General features: G+C 43.7%; 1 protein-coding gene across 1 annotated transcript in view; it reads left to right on the top strand.

Annotated features, from left to right (window-relative positions):
• Nucleotides 1-20,176, top strand: part of abr (ABR activator of RhoGEF and GTPase) — a 132,767-nt gene that overhangs the window by 51,662 nt on the left and 60,929 nt on the right. Inside the window, 4 exon segments of the mRNA XM_030100582.1 lie at nucleotides 7,356-7,454; nucleotides 10,015-10,200; nucleotides 16,740-16,847; nucleotides 17,737-17,797. Of these exon segments, the coding sequence (XP_029956442.1) occupies nucleotides 7,356-7,454; nucleotides 10,015-10,200; nucleotides 16,740-16,847; nucleotides 17,737-17,797 (454 nt within the window).

The following is a 20,176-nucleotide window of genomic DNA, read 5'->3' as shown; positions in this document are numbered from 1 at the left end:
CTCTTCCGTGTACGCAAGCCACAGGGACGAGTTTTTCACTAAGCTGCATTACACCCAAGGCCTGCAGGGGGCGCTGTTTCACATAAAACGTGCAAACTCCTTAATGCACCTTTAAATTAAAAAAAAAAACCAGTCTACTTAAAATAGTATTTGTTAAAACTATAGATTTGCATTATATCTTATGGTAAAGGTGGAAATATGTGTTTTTGTGTAAATTAAAATTCAGTTGTTCCCTTGCTTAAAAATGCTTTGAAAAGACTTCCCTGAGACATGCAGAGTTTCCCTGCTACTACACCAACACTGAATTTATGTGGTACCTTCATACGTCCCAGCAGAAGCAGCTACATCCTGAGCCTGTTTTCTTTTTTCCTTTTTTCTGCTTGTTAGCTTCACTCCAACTGATTTTCCTCCAGTATCATGTGTCCTTGCCGGACCGCCAGTTGTCTGATGCTGAAGGGAGCCCGCCGGATGTAGACCCTCTGTAATTGTTAACGATTAGCCACAATAGCTGGGACCCTGCAGCACTCTGCAGGTGGTGCATTCACAGCAGCAGGAAATGACCGCTGACCCAGATGGGCTTTGATGCCACCAGCAGCAATCTGCCAGTCTCAATCCAAAGGGAATTACGTTTGCAGGGTGTATTTACCCTCTTTAACAATTGATTATTTCTTCATTGCTGTTGCGAACTGTGTTTGGATTTTCAGTTTATTTCTGTGCATCTCCTGCCGCTATGATTATGGAGTGTGGCCCCTCTGTGTGTCTGAGCTACTGTTATCTGTGGATCTTCACTCATTTGTCCCTGATATCCAGCGTGGAGCAGATCTGATGGGAAAGCTCTCACAGTGCCGAGTTTGTCTGTGTGTGTTTGTGTGTCGGCATCGGAGTCCTCATCTCTGAACCCCATTAATATCAGTGTCATGGAGGTTAGCTGGAGGATTGTGGTGTGTGTGCGTGTGCGTGTGTGTGTTTGCGCTTCAGCACCGCGGGGGGCCTCAGCAGGGGGTGTGTGTTGCCTTGAATTTACTCACAGAGAGAGACAGTGGCTGGCAGACCTTCATACTCACTGTAAAAGTGACCAGAATGGTCCTGAATGTCTGACTGGAGCTTCAAACAGAAGCTCTCTCTGTTCTTCAATCTGAAAAAAAAATCTAATTTCTCATTGTCTGTAGTTTCACACTTCACTGTCTCTCTCCCATTGGCTGTTTTCTTTATCCCTGTTCTAAAAATGTTCACATTATTGTAAGTACACCATCGCTGATGTTCCTGTAATTCAGATAATCAATGAATTATTAAGGATATTTAGTCTGAGCTGGGGTCAGTGTTTTTAGATGAGCACGTGTCTCCATCTAGTGGCCAAATGAAGTAAAAACAATTCAACCTGAGGAATAAACACCACACCAGTTATAGCAGTCATGCTTTTAAATTTGTTGATCCTGCTTTATCAAACTGTGCTTTGCAGGAATCTGGACCTTTTAAAGCCCAACTAAAAGTCTTAAATTCAGATGAATTAATGATGTGAAAGTTACAAAATAGATCAAAAAGTTCAAGGAATGTGTCAGCTATGTGTTGATATCGTGTTTTTGAGAACTGTAAATTGTCCAAAATAAATACATTTTCATTTGAAACATGATTTTAAAGACAGTTCAATACAGAAAAATACTGTACCTGGTGTTTTGTGTGAAGCGTTTGCTAATAGTTATTAACTGCTTTGAGCTCAGAGAACATATTTCAATCCTCCTTCAAGTAAGAAACACCCAGTATTTACTGTATCTGCTTATTTATTTATTTACATTTATGTGGTTATTTTCATTTATCCATTTTATATGTCCCTCATGCTGTCACTTACGTTGTTTCTGTGGTGATCCGTAGGTAATGATGTTATCGCATAGTAGACGGGATAAACCCAGAAGAGGTCACAGGGCAAACACACAGACACATGTAGTCAATTTGAAAACAATAGCACACACAAAATCGACTCTTTTCTTGGAATAAACATTATTATGTTTACTTCCACTGTGAATTTACACCGCTCTTTCACACCTCGCTCTTTATTCATCAGTGCAAACAGAAGAAAGCCACTCATGTCTTTGCTATTGTACCCTCCAGTTACATAACATTGGTTATTAAATGGCAATTTCTTATCCGGGTTTGATAAGTGCGCCATAACTCAACTTTATTATTGTTATTTTGATATAACAAGCATGTCTGTGGACTGTGAAGGAAACCAGAGTACCTGCAGTACAAAGAAACATGCAAACTCCACACAGCGAGACCCCGGCTAACACTGGGGTCACATCTTTAGGTTCAGCCTCGGGAATGATTAAGAACTTTCCTGTGAGCAGGAATTACTTTACTTATAGCTTTGAATAAACTAAAGCTGAAAGCCATTTTAAAAAAAGAATTGAGAGAAGCAACGTGTAAACATTTCTTTCAATAAAAGGGTGAAATTAAGTTCCCTCTGCTTGAAAACTTCACCCAATCTGCCCACATTTCCACACGCGACTGTACAGCAGCGTCTCTGTCCAGACACTGAGTCAGAGACGCTGCCGTGAAAGAGTCTTTGTGGAGGATTCCCGTCTGAAGCTGGCCGCTGCCTCATGAGCCGCTGCTCTCCTCACCCTCTTGTAAAGTCGAACCTTCTCTTCCGCTGAGCTTGGCTTTTCATCGACTGACACTTCCACACCAAGGTGCTCTCCTCATGCATATGTAGGTGCGATGGTTGAAAACCTGATTTTCAGATGCTTTCAAAGCCAAGTTTCTGTTCCTGTGCCCCCCCCACCCCCCCCCCCACCCTTTATGTTTTAGCTTCTCTGTTCTGTTCTTACTTGTGTCTGGAATGGTTTTCTTTCTTTTAGAAACACCCGAGCTGCTGGTGTTAGTGGCTTTGTTATGGTGCTGACCTACAAATACAAACCTCAAGTCTAAATGTACTCCTGTTTTATCTTCTCAACACTTCTACAAGACCTTGGCTTGTGAAATCAGTTTGACCTACATAATGTGCGCTTGGAAGCGGGTAGGCGGCGCTTTCTGCTCATTCATAAATACAAACAAACTCAGAAGGAGAGTGATCACAGTTTTGTGTTTTATTCCCTTCTAGTTGGCAGGATTGTTGATTGTGCAGCTGTGCGTTTTTTGCCGTTATTTCCCACAATACCTTTGAAACTCCATGCCCACTGAACTATGTGACCTGTAATCAGAATCGGCCGCACTGGCAGCACATTAGCCGGTCCCAGCTCTGCATCCAGAGCTCTCAGCAGATCAATAAAGACACAATGGCCAGAGGGGAGCAGGAGGGGAGGAATCGGCTGTACTGCGCGCACTGATGAAACACACACACACACAAAAAAAGGGGGAAACGGCATGTTTGCAAGATGAGGAAGTGGCTTTTTTACTGGAGAGAACGGAAGAAATAAGTGAAGAAGTAATAAAAAAGGGTGAAACAGACTCTCTCACACTCGGAAAGAAACGGCCTGTTGTAGCCGTCCAGGAAGTGGCTGGATCGCATGTGTTGTGAGGGGAGGGGCGGATGTGAGCGAGAAGAGGGCAGGCCTCATCGACCGAGGTGGAGCAGCGGCTCGTGCACACAAAACACCAGGAAGCCCGGCAGAGGAAGGGGGTGGGGTTGCGTAGGCGGGGTCCTTCTCCCTCTCCCTCTCTCTCTCTCTCCCTCTCCCTCCCTCCTTCTCCCTCTTTACCTCTCTATCTGCGTCCGGACGACTTTGCTCTGAGGGGAAAACACTAATGTGTCCGGGCAGGCCCTGAAAGAAGGGGCGCTGGAGGCCGACAGAGGAGAGGAGGAGGAGGTGAAAGGCAGGAGAGAGACAGACGGGACCATGGAGGAGGAAGAGGAGGAGGCGCTGTGCTTCTTGGACAGGGTGCTGGAGGAAGAGGAGGAGGTGTTTGAATACGGAGATGGGGAGCTGGAGCCCATCAGTCCGGCATTTAGACGGTTCAAGGTGAGGCAGGGGGCCGGGCGGCTGGATGCAGGGAACGCACAACACACACACACAACACACACACACACAACACACACACAGGCTTTTAAACACTGGCTTTGACTAGGGAAAACACACAAAGTCCTGGCTGCAGTTTTGATGTGATGTGGCGCCACTACATGCATCCGTGCTGCAAAAAGTGTGTGTGTGTTTGTGTGTGAGCTCAGCCTGAAGAGGCAGCTACTCTCAAGCACATGTCTTTCCTCACCCCTCTATTTTTTTTTTTCTTCCACACACTCTTGTGCTGACTTGCAGCTGTGTGTGTGCGCGTGTGCGTGTGTGTGTGTGTGTGTGTGTTTGTGCTCCTCCCAGCTGATGATCTGACACGATGCAGGGCCGTCTGGCCGCTGTTCCCGGTCACTCGTGGCATCAGCGCTGCTATCACTCGGAGCAGAGAGGATGCAGCCTGAAGACTTTCCTCTCAGGAGCAGGTTGCTGTGGAAAACTCATGCCTTCCTCATCTCGCCACACAGTAGCTCTTTGTACAGTTGTGGGAAAAAGTTCTTCTTTTTTTTTCTCCGTCTGGCCGTGACATATTTTTGAGCGAAAGGGCCGCCGAGCACTTCTTCAACACTTTGTTGTTCCTGGAGTCACATCTCAAACAGAGAAACACCTATTAGAGGCTGGAGTTTCATGACACACGCCAAAACTTGTCAGGAGGAGTCCCAGACACATGGGGAGCAGCAGAGCTCGCACTTCAAAGACGTTTTGGTTTCAAAAGAAGCGTAGATTCGTTTTCGGACTTCTGTTTTGAGCCGGAGTTTCTTTTTATGAAATACCAGAGGGCTTCACGTCAGCCATGTGTGGTTTAAGCGCTTAAATTAACTGTGACTGTCACGAATGTGAAACCTGAGAGACATTTAAGAATGACCTCAATAGTCACAGAAATTATTCAGAAAAGATTTTATGAAATAAATAAGTCATCTTTTTTTTTTGTTTTTTGAAAAAATTGAAATACAAATCGATGAACCAGCAATTAAGTTTACATGTTGTTCAGTAAGATACAAAATATAACCTTATGTGGGAATTTTTAATACAATTTGATAATATAAAGTGCTTCATGCTTCACAGTGAGACTATTAGTGGTTCAGTTTTAGACTTTCCTGTGTCAGTCTTGCTTGTCCTTCCTGTGCGTTCACAGGTTGTCTCTGGTTTTCACCCACAGCCCACAGAAAACTGTGAGGACCTTGAAGACTCAACATGCACAAAGTTACAAAACAATATAATGTGATCATTTACAACAGAGCTGATATCACCGTGTACAAAATAATATGACAATTCAGCAACATGTTATGTTGTGGAGTATTTTATATTCAGAACACAATATTTTATGATACAGTAGTTTGCTCGATGACTTGATACCGCCAAAACTCTAGAATATCGTTTGCAGCAGAATCTTTTTTCCTGAGGACGCAGACTTTACAGCATGACTCCGAACTGTAGAGTTGTGAAAGATTCCGGGATGAGGAGCCACAGAGGGAGACAGTTTCTCTTTGTTTCTTCTGAAAAGCATGATTCACAAATATTCCCCACTACATCTGACTCTTAATTTCCTGTTACCAACCTCATGTAATACCTGAATTGATTGATGTGGTGTGTGTAAGCAACGACTCCTGATCGGTGAGGGAGGGCAGCAGTTGGCGGGAGGAGGCCGCCAGGCGTGATCGGGTTAAAACAATGAGGTCATGGCTCTTTCCTATCTAATCGGCCGATGCTGGTGTGCTGATATCATTCTAAGGACCTGGCTGTGTTAATAATTAATCTTTCTTTCTGCTCTCGGGCCTGTTCTTTGGCCTCTCTTCAAGTAAACCCGCCACGCTCGCTTGTCACTTTCTCCAGCTGTTAGCCTGTGGACGTGTGTGTCTTCAGTGGAGGCGCTCGCTGAACAGCTGTACAGCTGCTTTATGGGGATGACCTGCCTCTCAACTGTGGGAATATTGCGGGTTCCTCCCTTTTGATCTGCTTTGTTTACGTTACAGTATGCTGCGCGTGCTGTAGTGTGATCCATGTCGCACGTAGTATATAGAAAATAACACATCCGATCTTTGCAAATGAATATATTCACACCCTCACACGCTGTTTTGAGCAGTGGATCTCATTCTCACTTTTTATTATGGCCTTGGACAAATATACCGAGGACTCACGCTTATAAAAACCTCCTGTGATATAGCCAGGCTGCACGCTGGTGTCGGGGTTAGCACTCCTTTCTCACAGGCTTGAGAGGTTTTTTAGTTTTAAAGTTTGCGTGTTTTCCTTGTGGGTGGTCTCCACCAGGTACTCCGGATTCCTCCCACAGTCCAAAAACATGCATTTGAGTATAATTTGTGTCTCTAAATTGCCTGTAGGTGTGAGTGATTGTGTGTTTGTGTTTGTCCTGTGATGGACTGGTGTCCTGTTCGTTCAACCGCCGTCAGGCACGTGACGGATGGATGATACAGCCGGGATATTTGGATGATTTACTCCCAGCATGTTCATAAGTGTGGGAAAAGCATGAAAACAAACAACCATGTTGTTTAAGTCAACACAACACATACATTATAAGCAGAGTGTGCTCTGCTGGGATACAGAAAGAACAAAAAAATCATATTAATTTATGTTACGATTGTAGTAATTTTTCTGCAGTATTTATTCAGTTTTCTGAAAATGTGGAAGATTTCATGATAAATACCCTGCATCACAACTAAGAAAAACCTTAAAGTATAAATGTAAAGGTTATTATCTCAGTATTTTACCATCCGTCCACTCCAGATGAGATTGGGCTGTGTGTGGTCCTGAACGAAGACGAGTTTGAAACGCCTTCACTAAACGGTTCTTAACGTTTCTCATCTCATACATTCTAAATCATTTGCTGATTCTGCTTATTTTATCACTCCTTCCATTTTGGAATGCCTGTTTCCTGTCCTTGTAAACAGCGTATTTTCTGGTTTTGTCAAAAATAATTTAGCTTCCAATTTCAATTTAAATTATGTAAAATGCAGACATAACATGTTTTCTGTCATTTTATTTTATTTTTATTTTTTTTGGCCCATCGCTTTCCATGAGGACTTCCCTGTTACTGAAGTGGGAATTTAATCTCTTCGTGGAAGAGAGAGACTTTAAACCAAAGGAGCCGAGCCACTGAGATGTTCTCTGACGAGCCAGTCTACCAGAAAGCAGCTGCATTCCCACAGCTTGTGTATTAATATGTTAACTGCCGCGGCATCGTGCAGGAAACAAGCTTGAGTTGTAGGACTCTGCTGCGGCGCCCGCTGGAAATGAGCCTTGGATGTGTGTATACGCATTGTGGAAAAGTGTGTGTGAGAAACATCTTAATGGCTTTATGCTGGACATGTCTGTAATCAGGTCTGGTTCTTCTTGCAGGGAGACTTGGAGAAAGGGCTGGAGATGAAGAAGCTGGTGCTGTCCGGCTTCCTGGCCAGTGAGGAGATCTACATCAACCAGCTGGAGGCCCTGCTGCTGGTGAGAAGCTTCCACCGTACACAAAACCACACCAAAAAAACAAACGCGGACTCCGGCTTGTGTTGTCGTGGATTACTGCCTGAACTTTAACATTAAAGTCGGTGGTCATGCTGAAAGCAGGCCGCAGTCACTGCAGTTTCCTGGAACTCGAACTTAACACGCTTCCTCATTTTCAGTCACTATGTCATATCCTGCCGAGCTCAGCCAGGCTGTGCGGCTCTGCGACGTCCAGTCACCCAAAGGTCGACGCACAAAAACCTGCGGCTGAAACTTGTTTTCATGTACAGAGTTTAAAAATGCAGTTTTACACAATGAATACCTTCGGTATTTTGCTCAAACAGACATCCATTTACGTCTCTGTCCACTAAACAATATTTTTAATTGGGTTAGCACACTAGTCCCAACAGTTGGATATTTTATACATTATGAAGATATTTGTTTTTGCGTGTCCAGCTAAACCTTTAAAACCGTCCTGAGAAGAGCGAGCTACCACGGTTGTCCAAGTTAATAACTCATGCTGGAAAATGTGAATGTGCTTTGCTCCAGTCGAGTGCTTATATGTGAGTTTATTTTGTGACGAAGCCAAAAGGCTGCTGTGTTTTTCATTTTGAAGTGAAAGTATCTTCAAACCCTGCTGATTATGTGAGAAGATCTCTTAAGCTTCCCACTGTGCTGTTTTAACATGCTGCTGGTAGAGGATGGCACATCAATACATGATTTAAGCATTAATATTTAAAAAGACTGTAAACTTCAAAGATTTTTTTCACATACTGGTTTATCTCATCAAATGTTAACGATCACTGCAAGAAGATTATTTTCTCAGATAACATATAAACTAGAACAAATTCAAACAATACAAAAAAACTTCTGTTCTTTTGAATTATTACAATATTTTCGATACTGTATTTTTAATTTTCATGACTTATAAGATAAATTGATCAAGAACAAACGAAAAAAGTTTGAAGTACTGTAGTTTATTAGTAATAAATGTCAAATTTTCAGTCTGAGTTGAATCAGAAATAAAAACCTTTCCCATTGTGTTAAAACATCTTATAAATGACCCGTGTTTTAGCCTGTCTTTGAAACCGAGTCACTCATTAAAGGTGACATTTGTCAAACAAAAGACGCATAAAATTTCCATTTAGTATTTTCTTCATAGTTTGAAAACCTGAACGGTGACATAAAACGTCCAGAGAACACCGCTGCAGGTATCGCACTTAAAATTCAAATCAAAGCTCCCACATTATTCCACATTAGCTTGACGTGATTAAAACCCGGTCTGGGAGTGACAGTTGAATTCGGCCTTATTAAAACCTTTGACTCTCAGGCTCTGCAGTCCTCGATGCTTATCGAAGTGTGTGCTGTCATCATGCCAGGATCTGAGCGACTCTCAAAGGTCTTTAAAAAGAAAGCCCGTCAATGCCTTTGAACCCGCTGAAGGATTTTTGAAAGATCTACGAACGATCTGCGAGTGGTGTGGGTTTCAAACACCTGACTGCCTCAGCAGACCCTGCACAGCAGCCGTGTTTAATCCCTCATATAAAAAGTGCTATCTGCAGGTAGTTCCTGTGATATATACAGTCGGCAGACGCGGACTCCAGAACAATTTTGGGAACATTGTTCTCGTGCTGGAACATTAGCAACGACTTTGCTGACTGTTGCAGATCATGAGATATAAAAAAAGATCTTCCTCTCTCCACTTTTATTGAGATGATTTAAGTCTGAATGGGGTTTGAGATTTCCATTTCGAATACGCACGTGTGCAAAAAGTCATATTTTTTTGCCCTGCATAAATGAAAAAAACCAGTGATATTTAACTTGTTTATAAAAACTGTGCGGAGGGCGGTTTGTACTGCGTAACACAAATGTGTATTTATGTTGCGTCCATAATTACATCCATCCAGTGATATATTCAGAACTGTGGAAAGATAAATACGTGAGGAGGATGGAAAGTGACCGGGGCAACATGTTTGCAGATCCATTCCTCTGTGTAACACATTATTTAAAGCAGGACATGACGACTGAGTGTGTGTGTGCGCATACACACGCATTGTTAAGAATGGGACAGAGAGATGGGTAAATACATAAAATCCAAGTGTGCGTCTGCACTCCTTATCCGTCACTTAAAAAAAATTTCGCCTGCGATCGGCGTTGGACTGACTCATCTGGAGCCCCGGAGAGCTGACGTGTTTCCACCGTAATCAGATGCAGCCCTGCTCCCGTCCATCACCTGCTGTGACAACGCCACACATCTCCATGATTAACCGTGTTGGCGTGGGAGCTGCCTGCTCACCAGCATCACGCTGACGAAGAGTCACCCAACTGCAGAGCAGCAAGGCCAAACCCAGCCACTCAACACGCTGTGACACATGGAGGCTGTGTTTTTAGCAGGCTTTGTCCGAAGCAGGCCTCTGATTGGCTAGTGACTACTGCAGTTATGTTGGGAGATTTATATTCCTCAGAGTGAATTAAAAATTTTTGTAATCAGAGTTCCCTTTTTCCATTTTCTGTATTGGCCTTACCGATCTGTCCCCCCCCCCCGTCTCTCTCGCCCATCCAGCCCATGCGTCCCCTGAAGGCCACGGCCACCACCTCCCAGCCCGTCCTCACCATCCAGCAGATCGAGACCATCTTCTACAAAATCCAGGACATCTTCGAGATCCACAAGGAGTTCTACGACGACCTCTTACCCAACATCCAGCAGTGGGACGAGAGGGTTACCGTCGGGCATCTGTTCCAGAAGCTGGTGAGTGTGACGTGAGCCCCTCCCCTCCCCTTTCCCACCATTCAGTCATTATCTGGGTACATTTGAATGAAGCTTCTCACTGTTTGCACTGACTGAATCACTCAACTAAATTAGATGGTGCGTGTCCGTGTGTGTGTGCGCGTGTGTTTTTACGTCTTGTGTCTGCACCCTGAGTGGGTTCTCAGAAATGTCTCAGGCTCTGGTCTGTTACACTGCAGCTTCTGGATTACAGTACTTCAGCTGATATTCTCAACAGAAACAGAATAGAAATCATTTCTGACCTCGGTTTTGAGCCACGGGCCTTATGTTTGATACCCCTGATTTATAGCCTGCAAAGGTTGGGACAACATATTTAAAATAAGCCTTTTGATAAAGTTGCCCAGTCAGGAAATCTAATCACAATGTGTACATGTATGTGTGTGTGTGTGTGTGTGTGTGTGTGTTTTCAGAGGTGTGTACGTTTTTATATCCTGTGCAGAAACGGAACTCAGGCTTTGTTTGACTGTATAACTGCTCACTAAATATTGTAGGCAGTGAAACTGGGTTTTAAAGTTTCAGGTGAATAATAAATAGCAACTGAGATCGAGAAAAGGGGGTCAAATAAGTATTGCTTCTTCCTTCTAAGATATAATCACTGTTTATACGCCTGTGTTGGTGTTCTTATGTTTAGAAAATGTTATGAATTAAATATCATCAATCAATCGACAACCAAAGAACAGAAGGCTTTAAGAAAGACATCTTCCCTCCAGGATTTAATTGCCCTCATGAGAACGTCGTCCTGCATAGCTCTGGGATCTCTGGGGGGGGGCGTAGTGTATTCTGGCTAATCAGATGTGAGTTAATCAGATGTTTTGTTAGGAGAAATCCACCCACACAGTTTGCCAAGTTATGAGCTCATTGTTGTTTTGACTGGAAGGAGGGAAAAAAAAAAAATCAAGTGTTGTGCCAGCTCAGCCATGACTTTGGCAACTATTTCAGGTCTGAAAAACAGAAGTGACTGCAGTGATAAAATATTTCTGGTTCCTCTTGCCTGTTATTCAGCGTCGGTGTCCGAGGGGCCGCCTGCTTTGATTTTCAAATCTCAGGTGTCATTCAAACTGCAAGCAGACGGAAAATACAGAGCCACGTCACTACATTACATTCGTGGCCAAGCTTTCTGTTTATTTCTTATGTTGTAATATTAACAAATAGGAAACTTACGTCAACAGGAGTTCACAGAGAAGTGTGACTCAGCGGCTGAATTTAAGCAGGTTTGACAGAAACATTATAAGCAGCATCAGAATATTGCGAGAATGACAGAGTGGGCCTTAAAAACCTCAATGTGAGGGTTTCTGGATAGTTTAATGTTAAGAAAACAAACAGGTACTGTAGAAAATGGATACACTCTCAAATGTCAGTATCACCTTCTGGTGCAAAATACAGTCAAATTAGAAAAAAAACAAAAAAAAACCTTCCCCTATAGCTGTTGCATTATGCAGGTTTTTACTCCCACTGACAGCATGGCTTTGAGGCGAATGATTGTTTGATGTCTTTTATGGCAGCATCACTGACATCTCAGCTCAAGTCTCACTGTTGTTTCGTGTCTGCTACTCTTAGGAATTTTTTAGAGAAGAAAATAAAAGCTTTTTTTTCTTAATTTTCACCGTTTGCTTGTTGTTTTGGCCAAATTGGAGCCTCTTGTAGCCATTTTGGCCCATGAGCCTTATGTTTGATACTACTATTTTAGATTTTTCACATATTGAATATATGTTAAGTCTAAATAAATGACTTAACATAACTTAATATTTTATTATTTGTGTTAATTTTCTCTATTACACTTACAATGAATTCTTCTTTAAACTGTCTGGCTTTATTTTCCATTGATAATATTTATTTATGTTTATAGTTGTACATTTCAGCCATTGTTTTTGTATTTGCTTCCTGACTGACTTCTTCCCTGGAGGAAATGCCTGATGATAGATCACATTACTGCCACCAAGTGGCCAAAAAGAAGTTAAATTTTTCAGGTAGCTGTTTTCATGTTTCAGAAGAAATGATGATTGATCTTTAGGAGTTTGCAATATTTTTGCTTTTAGCCAAAGCTAAGAATATATCAAACAAGCAGTATTCTAACCAGTCATTTATCATTTTCGTTGTCATTATTTAACTTCCCCCTAAAAGCCCTAAGAGGAGAAGTATGTGCTGTAATTAAACAGGTGAAATATTTTGGAGGACAGACACTTGTAAATGTCTTGTTAAAGGTGGACTGGCAGTGCTGGAAGAGCTCGTGTTTGGCAGCAGAGCATGAGCCTAGTATATATAAATGTAATCTCGGTGGTCTACTGTAAGTACTTCCTCTCTCCCAGCCCTCTTCCTCCTCTCTGTGGACGCCGCCACTCACGGCACCAAAGTGACATCTATTAGTGTAGTCATCAGCTCCCATCTGCGCCGCGTACATGTGCGTACGTGAGCGTGTCATGTGGCGGCGCAACATTTAGTCAGCGCGGCAGTGTGCGGGTACAGATGGCTTCGTAATGAACCGGTTGACTCCCCGCCGCCCCTCCTCGGGAGCACGGAGGCCGCCGTAGCGGCAGGAGTGGCAGAAAATGGGCAGACGGAATGAGCCGCGGCCGCCGTTCCCGTTTTTGTCACCGTGTCAATGAAAGGAGGAGCTCAGCTGCAGCCCGCGGCGGCCAGAAGCACATTCGTCCGGGCAGATTGTCGAAGAGCCTGCAGGCAGAAAGTGTTAAGGGTGTGAACTCAGTGTGGGGATGGTTCCAGGAGGCCTTCTCGGACAAAAAAAAACAACAACTTTCAAGCAGATTTTCCAGGACATGCCTCCATCTTTTGATGTTATTTTTAACTGTAATCCATGCATTATGTCACTGTGGGTGAAAGGACTACTCCCTCCTCGTAATACGTTTTGAGCCATGCTGGCGGTGACTCAGTCAGATCAGCACTTTAGTTCAGACCGAAATATCGAAGGGACTCTCCCAAGAGGATACAGAGTGAAAGTCTGGTCCAGACATTTATATCCAACGCAGGATAAGTCATCATTTGTCTCAATGACCCTGTGGTTGCACTGGAACAGGAGTTGTTGCACCATTTTAAAGAAGACTCTGAGGTTTGTAGCCTGAAGTGCTGAACTGACTGAAGTCTGACTTATAAAGAAAGACCAGTATAGCCTATTGTAGAGTGATATGACTAAACCGTGGCTGCAAGGATTCCACTATGGTTCTAATTCTTGCCTATTTGTAATGAACATCTACAATATGTTCAAAAGGTGTTGTCTTGTAGGCATCTTTTTAAGAGATGTGAGCATTATTTCGTATACTTTCGCAGATTTATCAGTTAGAATGCAGCTGAGTAGGGAACCAAGTCTTGTTTTGGGGCATTTCTGTGTAAAGTTTTCATGTTCTTTCTTGGCACCATCCCAATGATCCTGTCTTATTACATGTCATGAACAGAAACACGTTATTTTTGGCAAGACATTTTAAGATGGACATTTCCATCTTAAATTTGTTCTTGTCACTGAACATTTTCTGAATAAGTCTTGTTTTTTATAGCGTGGAACATAAATTATCCTGTTATATGTAATATTAGGTTCGGGTGTTGCAGATATCCAACGTTATGACTCTTTTTTGGAGAATACACACTGAATTCAGTGATCCTTTGATACTATTACCTCAAACCTTTATATGTAAATAGGGAATGGTGAAGAATGGATTTAGAGTCATCTTTCAGATGTGATTTTTGCATAAACAAGCGAATGACCAGAGGTTTGCTGGTTCAAATCCCACTGCTCTAAAGTGCCTTGGAGCTTCCCATGTGGCATCAGGAAAGGCATTCAGTGTAAAATGTAGACGTGCTGAAGTGACGCTGGACAGGAGCAGCTGAAACAACCGTCGATTTGTTTTTACACTTCATTATAAACCATAGGTTTAGGTAAACATGTTTTGGATAAATAGAGAGTGATTAAACATGAGACACCTCTCCAGAAACGAGAGTTCCAGTCCTGTTAAACTTAGCTTTTGAAGGAATTCTGCAGGAGATATTTCTAAAACGTTTCAGGAACAAGCTGCCATCTGTCTCTTAGGTATTCCCAAACAGGCTCCATGTTATTGAGATGAGGAGTTTTTGGAGGTCATCCTATCTCTGCTGCCCTCCTACTTTCTCTCTGACTGACATTAATGTTGTACTTTGCTACAGAGTAAATCTCACATCAGATGTTTTTTTTTTTATGAGAAGAGTTCTTTTTTTTTTACCACAGACGTGTTTAAATTGTTTGCACAGAACACTTAAATGTGAAAAATATTAGAAATCTTTAGGCTCCTTGAAAATCCAATTTCATCCTAGCTCAATTGTATTTTCTTATCGTAAGCATCGGGAGGATGAGACTGAGTCCTCATCTGAGAAGAATTCAAACCAGAGGCTGGATAACCTTAAAGAAATGGTTAAAAACACTGTTTTGACTGGAGCCTTCGACTGTCTGACGTGTCATCAGTGATCATGTCCACACTCTGTCTCTCTTTTCTTTTGTTCCCTTTGCTTCATCATCTTTTTCCCACTTCCACTCTGGAAACTGTTTTCCTTTTTCCCCCCCCCCGCTCCCTGCAATCTTATTGTTTGAAGTGCATCTTTTGTCTGGCTCCTCACTCAGAATTCGATTGTGCAGTCCGACCAGTCTCGGCGTGTCCAGACAACACGAGGAGATCTCAGAAACTCGGTTCTGACCTCCTTTTGCATTCCTTTATGGAAATGTTAACGATGGCTCGATAAACAGGCTGACCTCATGTCTGTGTCAATTAGTGTGTGGTTTCATGTTTTGAGTCAGAATCAGGAATAGCTGACAACACAAAATTGCTATTAGTTTCACTGCAGGCCATCTTCCTTTGTTCCTCAGAACCCTGAGCAGGTCCTTTCAGGTCGTTGTGAAAGCCGTACGAGGCCGGAGGATTCCCTCATTTCACCTCTCTTGAGCCCAACTTTTCACTTCACACTCTGAGAGGAAGAGGGAGAACAAGAAAATATAAGGACGAGGCAGTGTAAGGACAAAAGTAGCGGGTCCTCCTCATTCACTCTGTTCAGCTGAATCCAATCTCGACACTTTAATAGGATGCAGGCAGCTTTTCAGCTCTGAGGCTTCCGAGCATGGCTGGAGCAGGATGCATATTCATGCACTGCTGGGCTGCAGCTTGTGTTACGATGCACATACAACGCTGCAGAGAGGGGAGACGGAGGCGGCGGTGGAGAGGGGCCTGGTGGGAACGTGGTTAGACTGTGTGTCTTTTCAACCCTCCACTTGAGGCGAAACGCTGATGAGAATAGAAATTAATTAATCTGCCAGAGCTCTGTATGAATTTTAATTAAACTGTGTGGCGTGCAGAAGTATGGAAGCGATAATCGCAGGTAAGTAATGCTGGCTCCGCTCTGGTTTGTCACACGGACAGCTTATGTAGTGTTGCTGCTTGAAGGTATGAACAGAGTAATGGCAGTTTTGTTGGGCGTCAGCGTTGAGTCAGCGTTCACCGTCTTCATGAAGCAGGACCTTGACTTTGAAGGTTATGTAGACTTATTAGCCTTAATATCTGCACAGTGGTGTCGTGGTTAGCGCTCTGTCCTGAGATCTGATTTGGACTGCTCAGTGAAAGTTTGCATGTTATCCATGTGCATATGTGGGTTTTGTCAACTATACAGAAATTATCAGCAGGCTATTATAGCTGCTTCTAGGGTGAGATTTTAGTCCAAAACCAACCATTTATTTGATCAAAACTAGTCTTACGGAGCTAGTAAAGGAGCTCCTTTGTTGTATTACTCATGAAATAACCTCAGATCACAACCTGAATCCAGTGTGGTTGGTCTAGAGCGCTAGCAGAACGGTAGCATTCACTGCTTTCAAACTTGTAGGGATGAATGGGTCAAATGCATCACAGTTGTGGTAAAGACAGTCAAGGGTGTATAAAAACTTGTATTCATCCATAAGCATTCTTCCATTTGTTACCTTTTCTTGCTTCAGCCTCGAGCCTGCATCACTGTATCCCATTCTGAAATCTGAAGCAGATTCTCGCTTCAGGGAAAGCTTTCTTCGCCTCACTCAGTAAAACAGACGAGACAGTTTATGACTCGAGGCGTCGCAGCATATATTTGCAAGTAACTGCATCTTAAACTGTATATTTATTGCTTTTTTTTTTTTTTTACAACTCCTGCAGCACACTTAAGTCTGACTTAATCCCTGGCTGCTCTCTGCTCTGCTTCTAATTTGAATGGTAAATGTACTTCACTGCTTCAGCGGTCTCAATGCGCGTCACGCTGTTGCTCACACACACACCCATTCATACAGTTACACAGTGACGAGAGCTGCCATTCAAGGTGACTGACTTCCCATCGGTAGCGTTTGTTGGCTTCAAAGTCTGGCCCAAGGGCAGAGGAAACGGAGTTGGTGGTTTTCTTTCTTAACTTTTTTCATGGTTTCTGTGGTTTTTGTACAATAAAAAAATACATGTGATGGTCTTCAGGTTGCTGTTTGAGTGACGTCTTCCTCTCTGTCCCACCTGCTGCAGGCCAGCCAGCTGGGAGTCTACAAGGCCTTTGTGGACAACTACAAGGTGGCGCTGGAGACGGCGGAGAAATGCAGCCAAGCCAACAGTCAGTTTCAGAAGATTTCTGAGGTAAAGTCTTCCTCCATGACGACATATTTCAAAAGACCCAACAGAAAACAAGCCCTTTTGATTCATTTGAAAAGAAAGCTGATTGCTTTCTGTTGATTTGTCAACCTTGAAAACACGATTAGTGCAATAGTCAAGAAATCAGCTGCTTATTGATCTCTGGGTTGTCCTCAATCATCGCATTCATCCTCATGCTGGAGGGAAGCCCGAAAGTTAAAAACATCCTCTTTTCGACAGGAAGTGTTTCAGTGGAAAATGAGAATATAATATATATTTAGTATTCATAAATGATGAAGAGGAAGTGGTGCAGCGCAAAAAATCCCCTCGAACTGGAAGCTGTTTTAGATGTTAATCAGCTGCATATCTATGGTACCAGTGACCAGAATGCCAAATATAACATGTAATATTTCCACTGGAGAAAGTTTGGTGGTTACCTGTTGCTCAGAGTAATATCTCTTCAATCTAAATAGACATTCAGAAAGCGTGGTAGCTTGAGGAGCGCCACACAAAAACCTACATTTTCACAGTACTTCCTGCTAAGTGTCCCACGTTTAGAGAGAAAGGTTGGACCGTTGATTCACTGTTAGCAGTGAAGGTGAAGCTGCGAAGGTTGCTCTGTCCAGCCTCCTCTGGCTCTCCGGCTGCTGCAGTGCTTCTTCATTAGTTCAGTCAACCTCAGCCAAGCAAGTAGGGGAAGTGTGTGTGCGTGTGCGTGCGTGCGTGCGTGTGTGTGTGTGTGTGTGTGTGTGTGTGTGTTTGTGTGTGTGTGTGTGTGTGTGTGTGTGTGTGTGTGTGTGTGTGTGTGTGTGTGTGTGTGTGTGTGTGTGTGTGTGTGTGTGTTTAATTAAATTGATCATTCTGCCTCCTTTGTTTTTTTTTTTTCTTCTTTCAGAACCTCAAAGTAAAAGGTCCTAAAGACTCTAAAGATTGTACCACGACTATTACAATGGAGGGTAAGAGTGTGTGTGTGTGTGTGTGTGTGTGTTTCTGTCTTACAAATCCATCCTTCCCTTCCTACTTACGTATGCAGTGGTGGTCTCCGGGAGGCAAACTGCTGCATGTGTGTGTGTCTCCATCTCTTTCTCTCTCCGTCACACAGACACTCTTCGTCTCGTCCCTTCATTCTACCTATATCAGCTATATCAATTCACTCACTCACTCACTCACTCACTCACTCACACAGACACAAGACTCTTCTGTCTCTTCCTATCTCTTTCCTTCTCTCTAGCTTCATCAACTGTATCAATTTTCTCTCTATCACTCCCCATTGCACCTTCTCTCTCACTCTATCTCCCTCTCTCTCTTCCTCCCTCTCTCTCTCCCTCCCTGTCTCTCCGTCTCTCTCTCTCTCTCTCTCTCTCTCCCTCTCTCCCTCTCTCCGTCTCTGCCGGGGAGCAGAGGCAGTGAGCAGGAGAGGAGAAGAGGGATATGGAGGTGCTTCTGGTCCTCAGACTGTGTTGTAACTGCACATACGGTAACGACTGCATGATGCCAGCTGCCGCCGTTTGATGTGGTCGACTCGCGGTGCTGTTTTGCCGGTTCTTTTTCTCTTGTTTTTCCAGGAGTCTGGGTGTCTGTCTTTGATTCTCCAGTGAATTCTTAGTCTGTTTTGCCGGTTGTGAAGTTGGGACTGTTGGTGATCAGCCGACAGGGTGATTTGAGGACTTTCCTGCTGGAGATGTGAAGCAATGCTCACTTACTGAAACATTAATGAGTTTGCTATTGCTTCTTGAATTGTATTTTGTCTAGTCTATGTAATGAAATGAGTTTCTGTCAGACTGCTGAGTGGCGATCGACTTGATGTGGTGTCCTCGGCGTCCTCTGAGCATGTGCCTTTTGTTGAAAAGCCGAGCACGTTTAGTCTCTATAAGGACCGCCGGCTCCCGGCAGCTGCTTGTAGATGAGACTGAGACTTCCCTCCAGCAGAGGATCGGAACAAGTGTGATCTATGCGCATGCCGTTTTGAGCCTTATGCTCATCTAACCTGGAGGGTATACCCACTTTGTTCTGTGGAAGAGTGACAGAAGTGTATCGGGTACGCCGTTATGCTAATTCAATGAGAAAACTGCGCAGCCTTGTCAGTGCTGACAGAGGCTGGCTGAGTTGTTTCCCATGTATGTTTGCAGCAGCATGTACCTGTGAAGCGTCTGTTAATTTATGCATTGCAAATGAGGAAGACTCCAGCCATCCCATTCTTCTCCCCATCTGTCCTGCCGAGACCACGCCGTGTGCGACTCGCTGGCTGTAACATAGGTTTACGTGGCGGTTCAGGAGCGTCGGACTGCTTTCAGAGTCCCTCAACAATCAGGGTTTTCTCTGCACCCCTGGCACTAGCTTTGATTGCTGTTTCTATTATGGTTCCTTAATTACCTGGCGTGGCCGTCGAGGGATTTTTCCGCCTCATCTCTCGAACTCCTCCACTCCTCATATGTTTAGTCATGCTACCTGCGATTCTCCCCTTTTATGATTCACTTGCTTTTATCTGATTGATCTCAATCTTACAGGAACAGATGCTTCCTTTTGTGTTTTCCTCTCAGGAATAACTCAGTTTGTCAGACTTTTTTGTTGTTGGATGTACTGTTTCATCTCTTCCCAATAAATGAGTCGAAGTTCGGTAGAATCTTGTGACATCTTGTTCTCTATGTAAATGGGGACTCCTGCTTCCCACCGCGGCTGTTTCCTCCCTGCTCCTCAATCCTTAAGTGCCCTCTCTTTGTGTCGTCTTCATTGCCCCCCCCCTCCCTTCCCTCCTGTCGTCTGGTCCCGTCCTTGTGCTCCTCCTTCATGGACTCCTGTCTGGCGCCCCTCTAAACGGCTTGCCAAATATTAAGACGTCCCAGATCTGGCAGCTAATGCATCTTAGCCGTGAAGCCTCAGCTGTAGTGTCGTGGTGCCTTTTCAGACGCTTTTGTTTGCTTGTTATCTGCTCGTTAGCAAAGACCAACTATCTGTCCATCAGCCAAGTCATGGAGGGGACCTTGAGAAGGAGACCTCGCTGTGACACAGCATCGACTTCCAATAATCCCCGTCTCTCTATCTGATGCCCCTCGTCCTGGCTTTTGACTGGACTTTGAACTTCACGTTTCATTTTAAAGTCTGACCTTGTTTGTGGGAATCTCACGAATGGGGCTTTCAGAAGTGATGATGCAGCCGTCCTGTAACGAGGACGAGCACCCAGATCGGCATCCTGCCTGTAATCCTCTTACTGGGTTTGATTGTTTTTAAGAGATGGCATTTGTCTGGAACTTCGAGTTCCCTCATTATTCATTAAAGCCTATTCAATTTTTTTTTCAAGAAAAACAACAAATTGGTGAAGAAAAAAAAGTGATTTC

This window comes from Salarias fasciatus, chromosome 10, assembly GCF_902148845.1.
Source record: "Salarias fasciatus chromosome 10, fSalaFa1.1, whole genome shotgun sequence".
Lineage (NCBI taxonomy): Eukaryota > Metazoa > Chordata > Actinopteri > Blenniiformes > Blenniidae > Salarias > Salarias fasciatus.
Note: the sequence above shows the minus strand (reverse complement) of the source record. Positions and strands in the feature narration are given on the sequence as shown.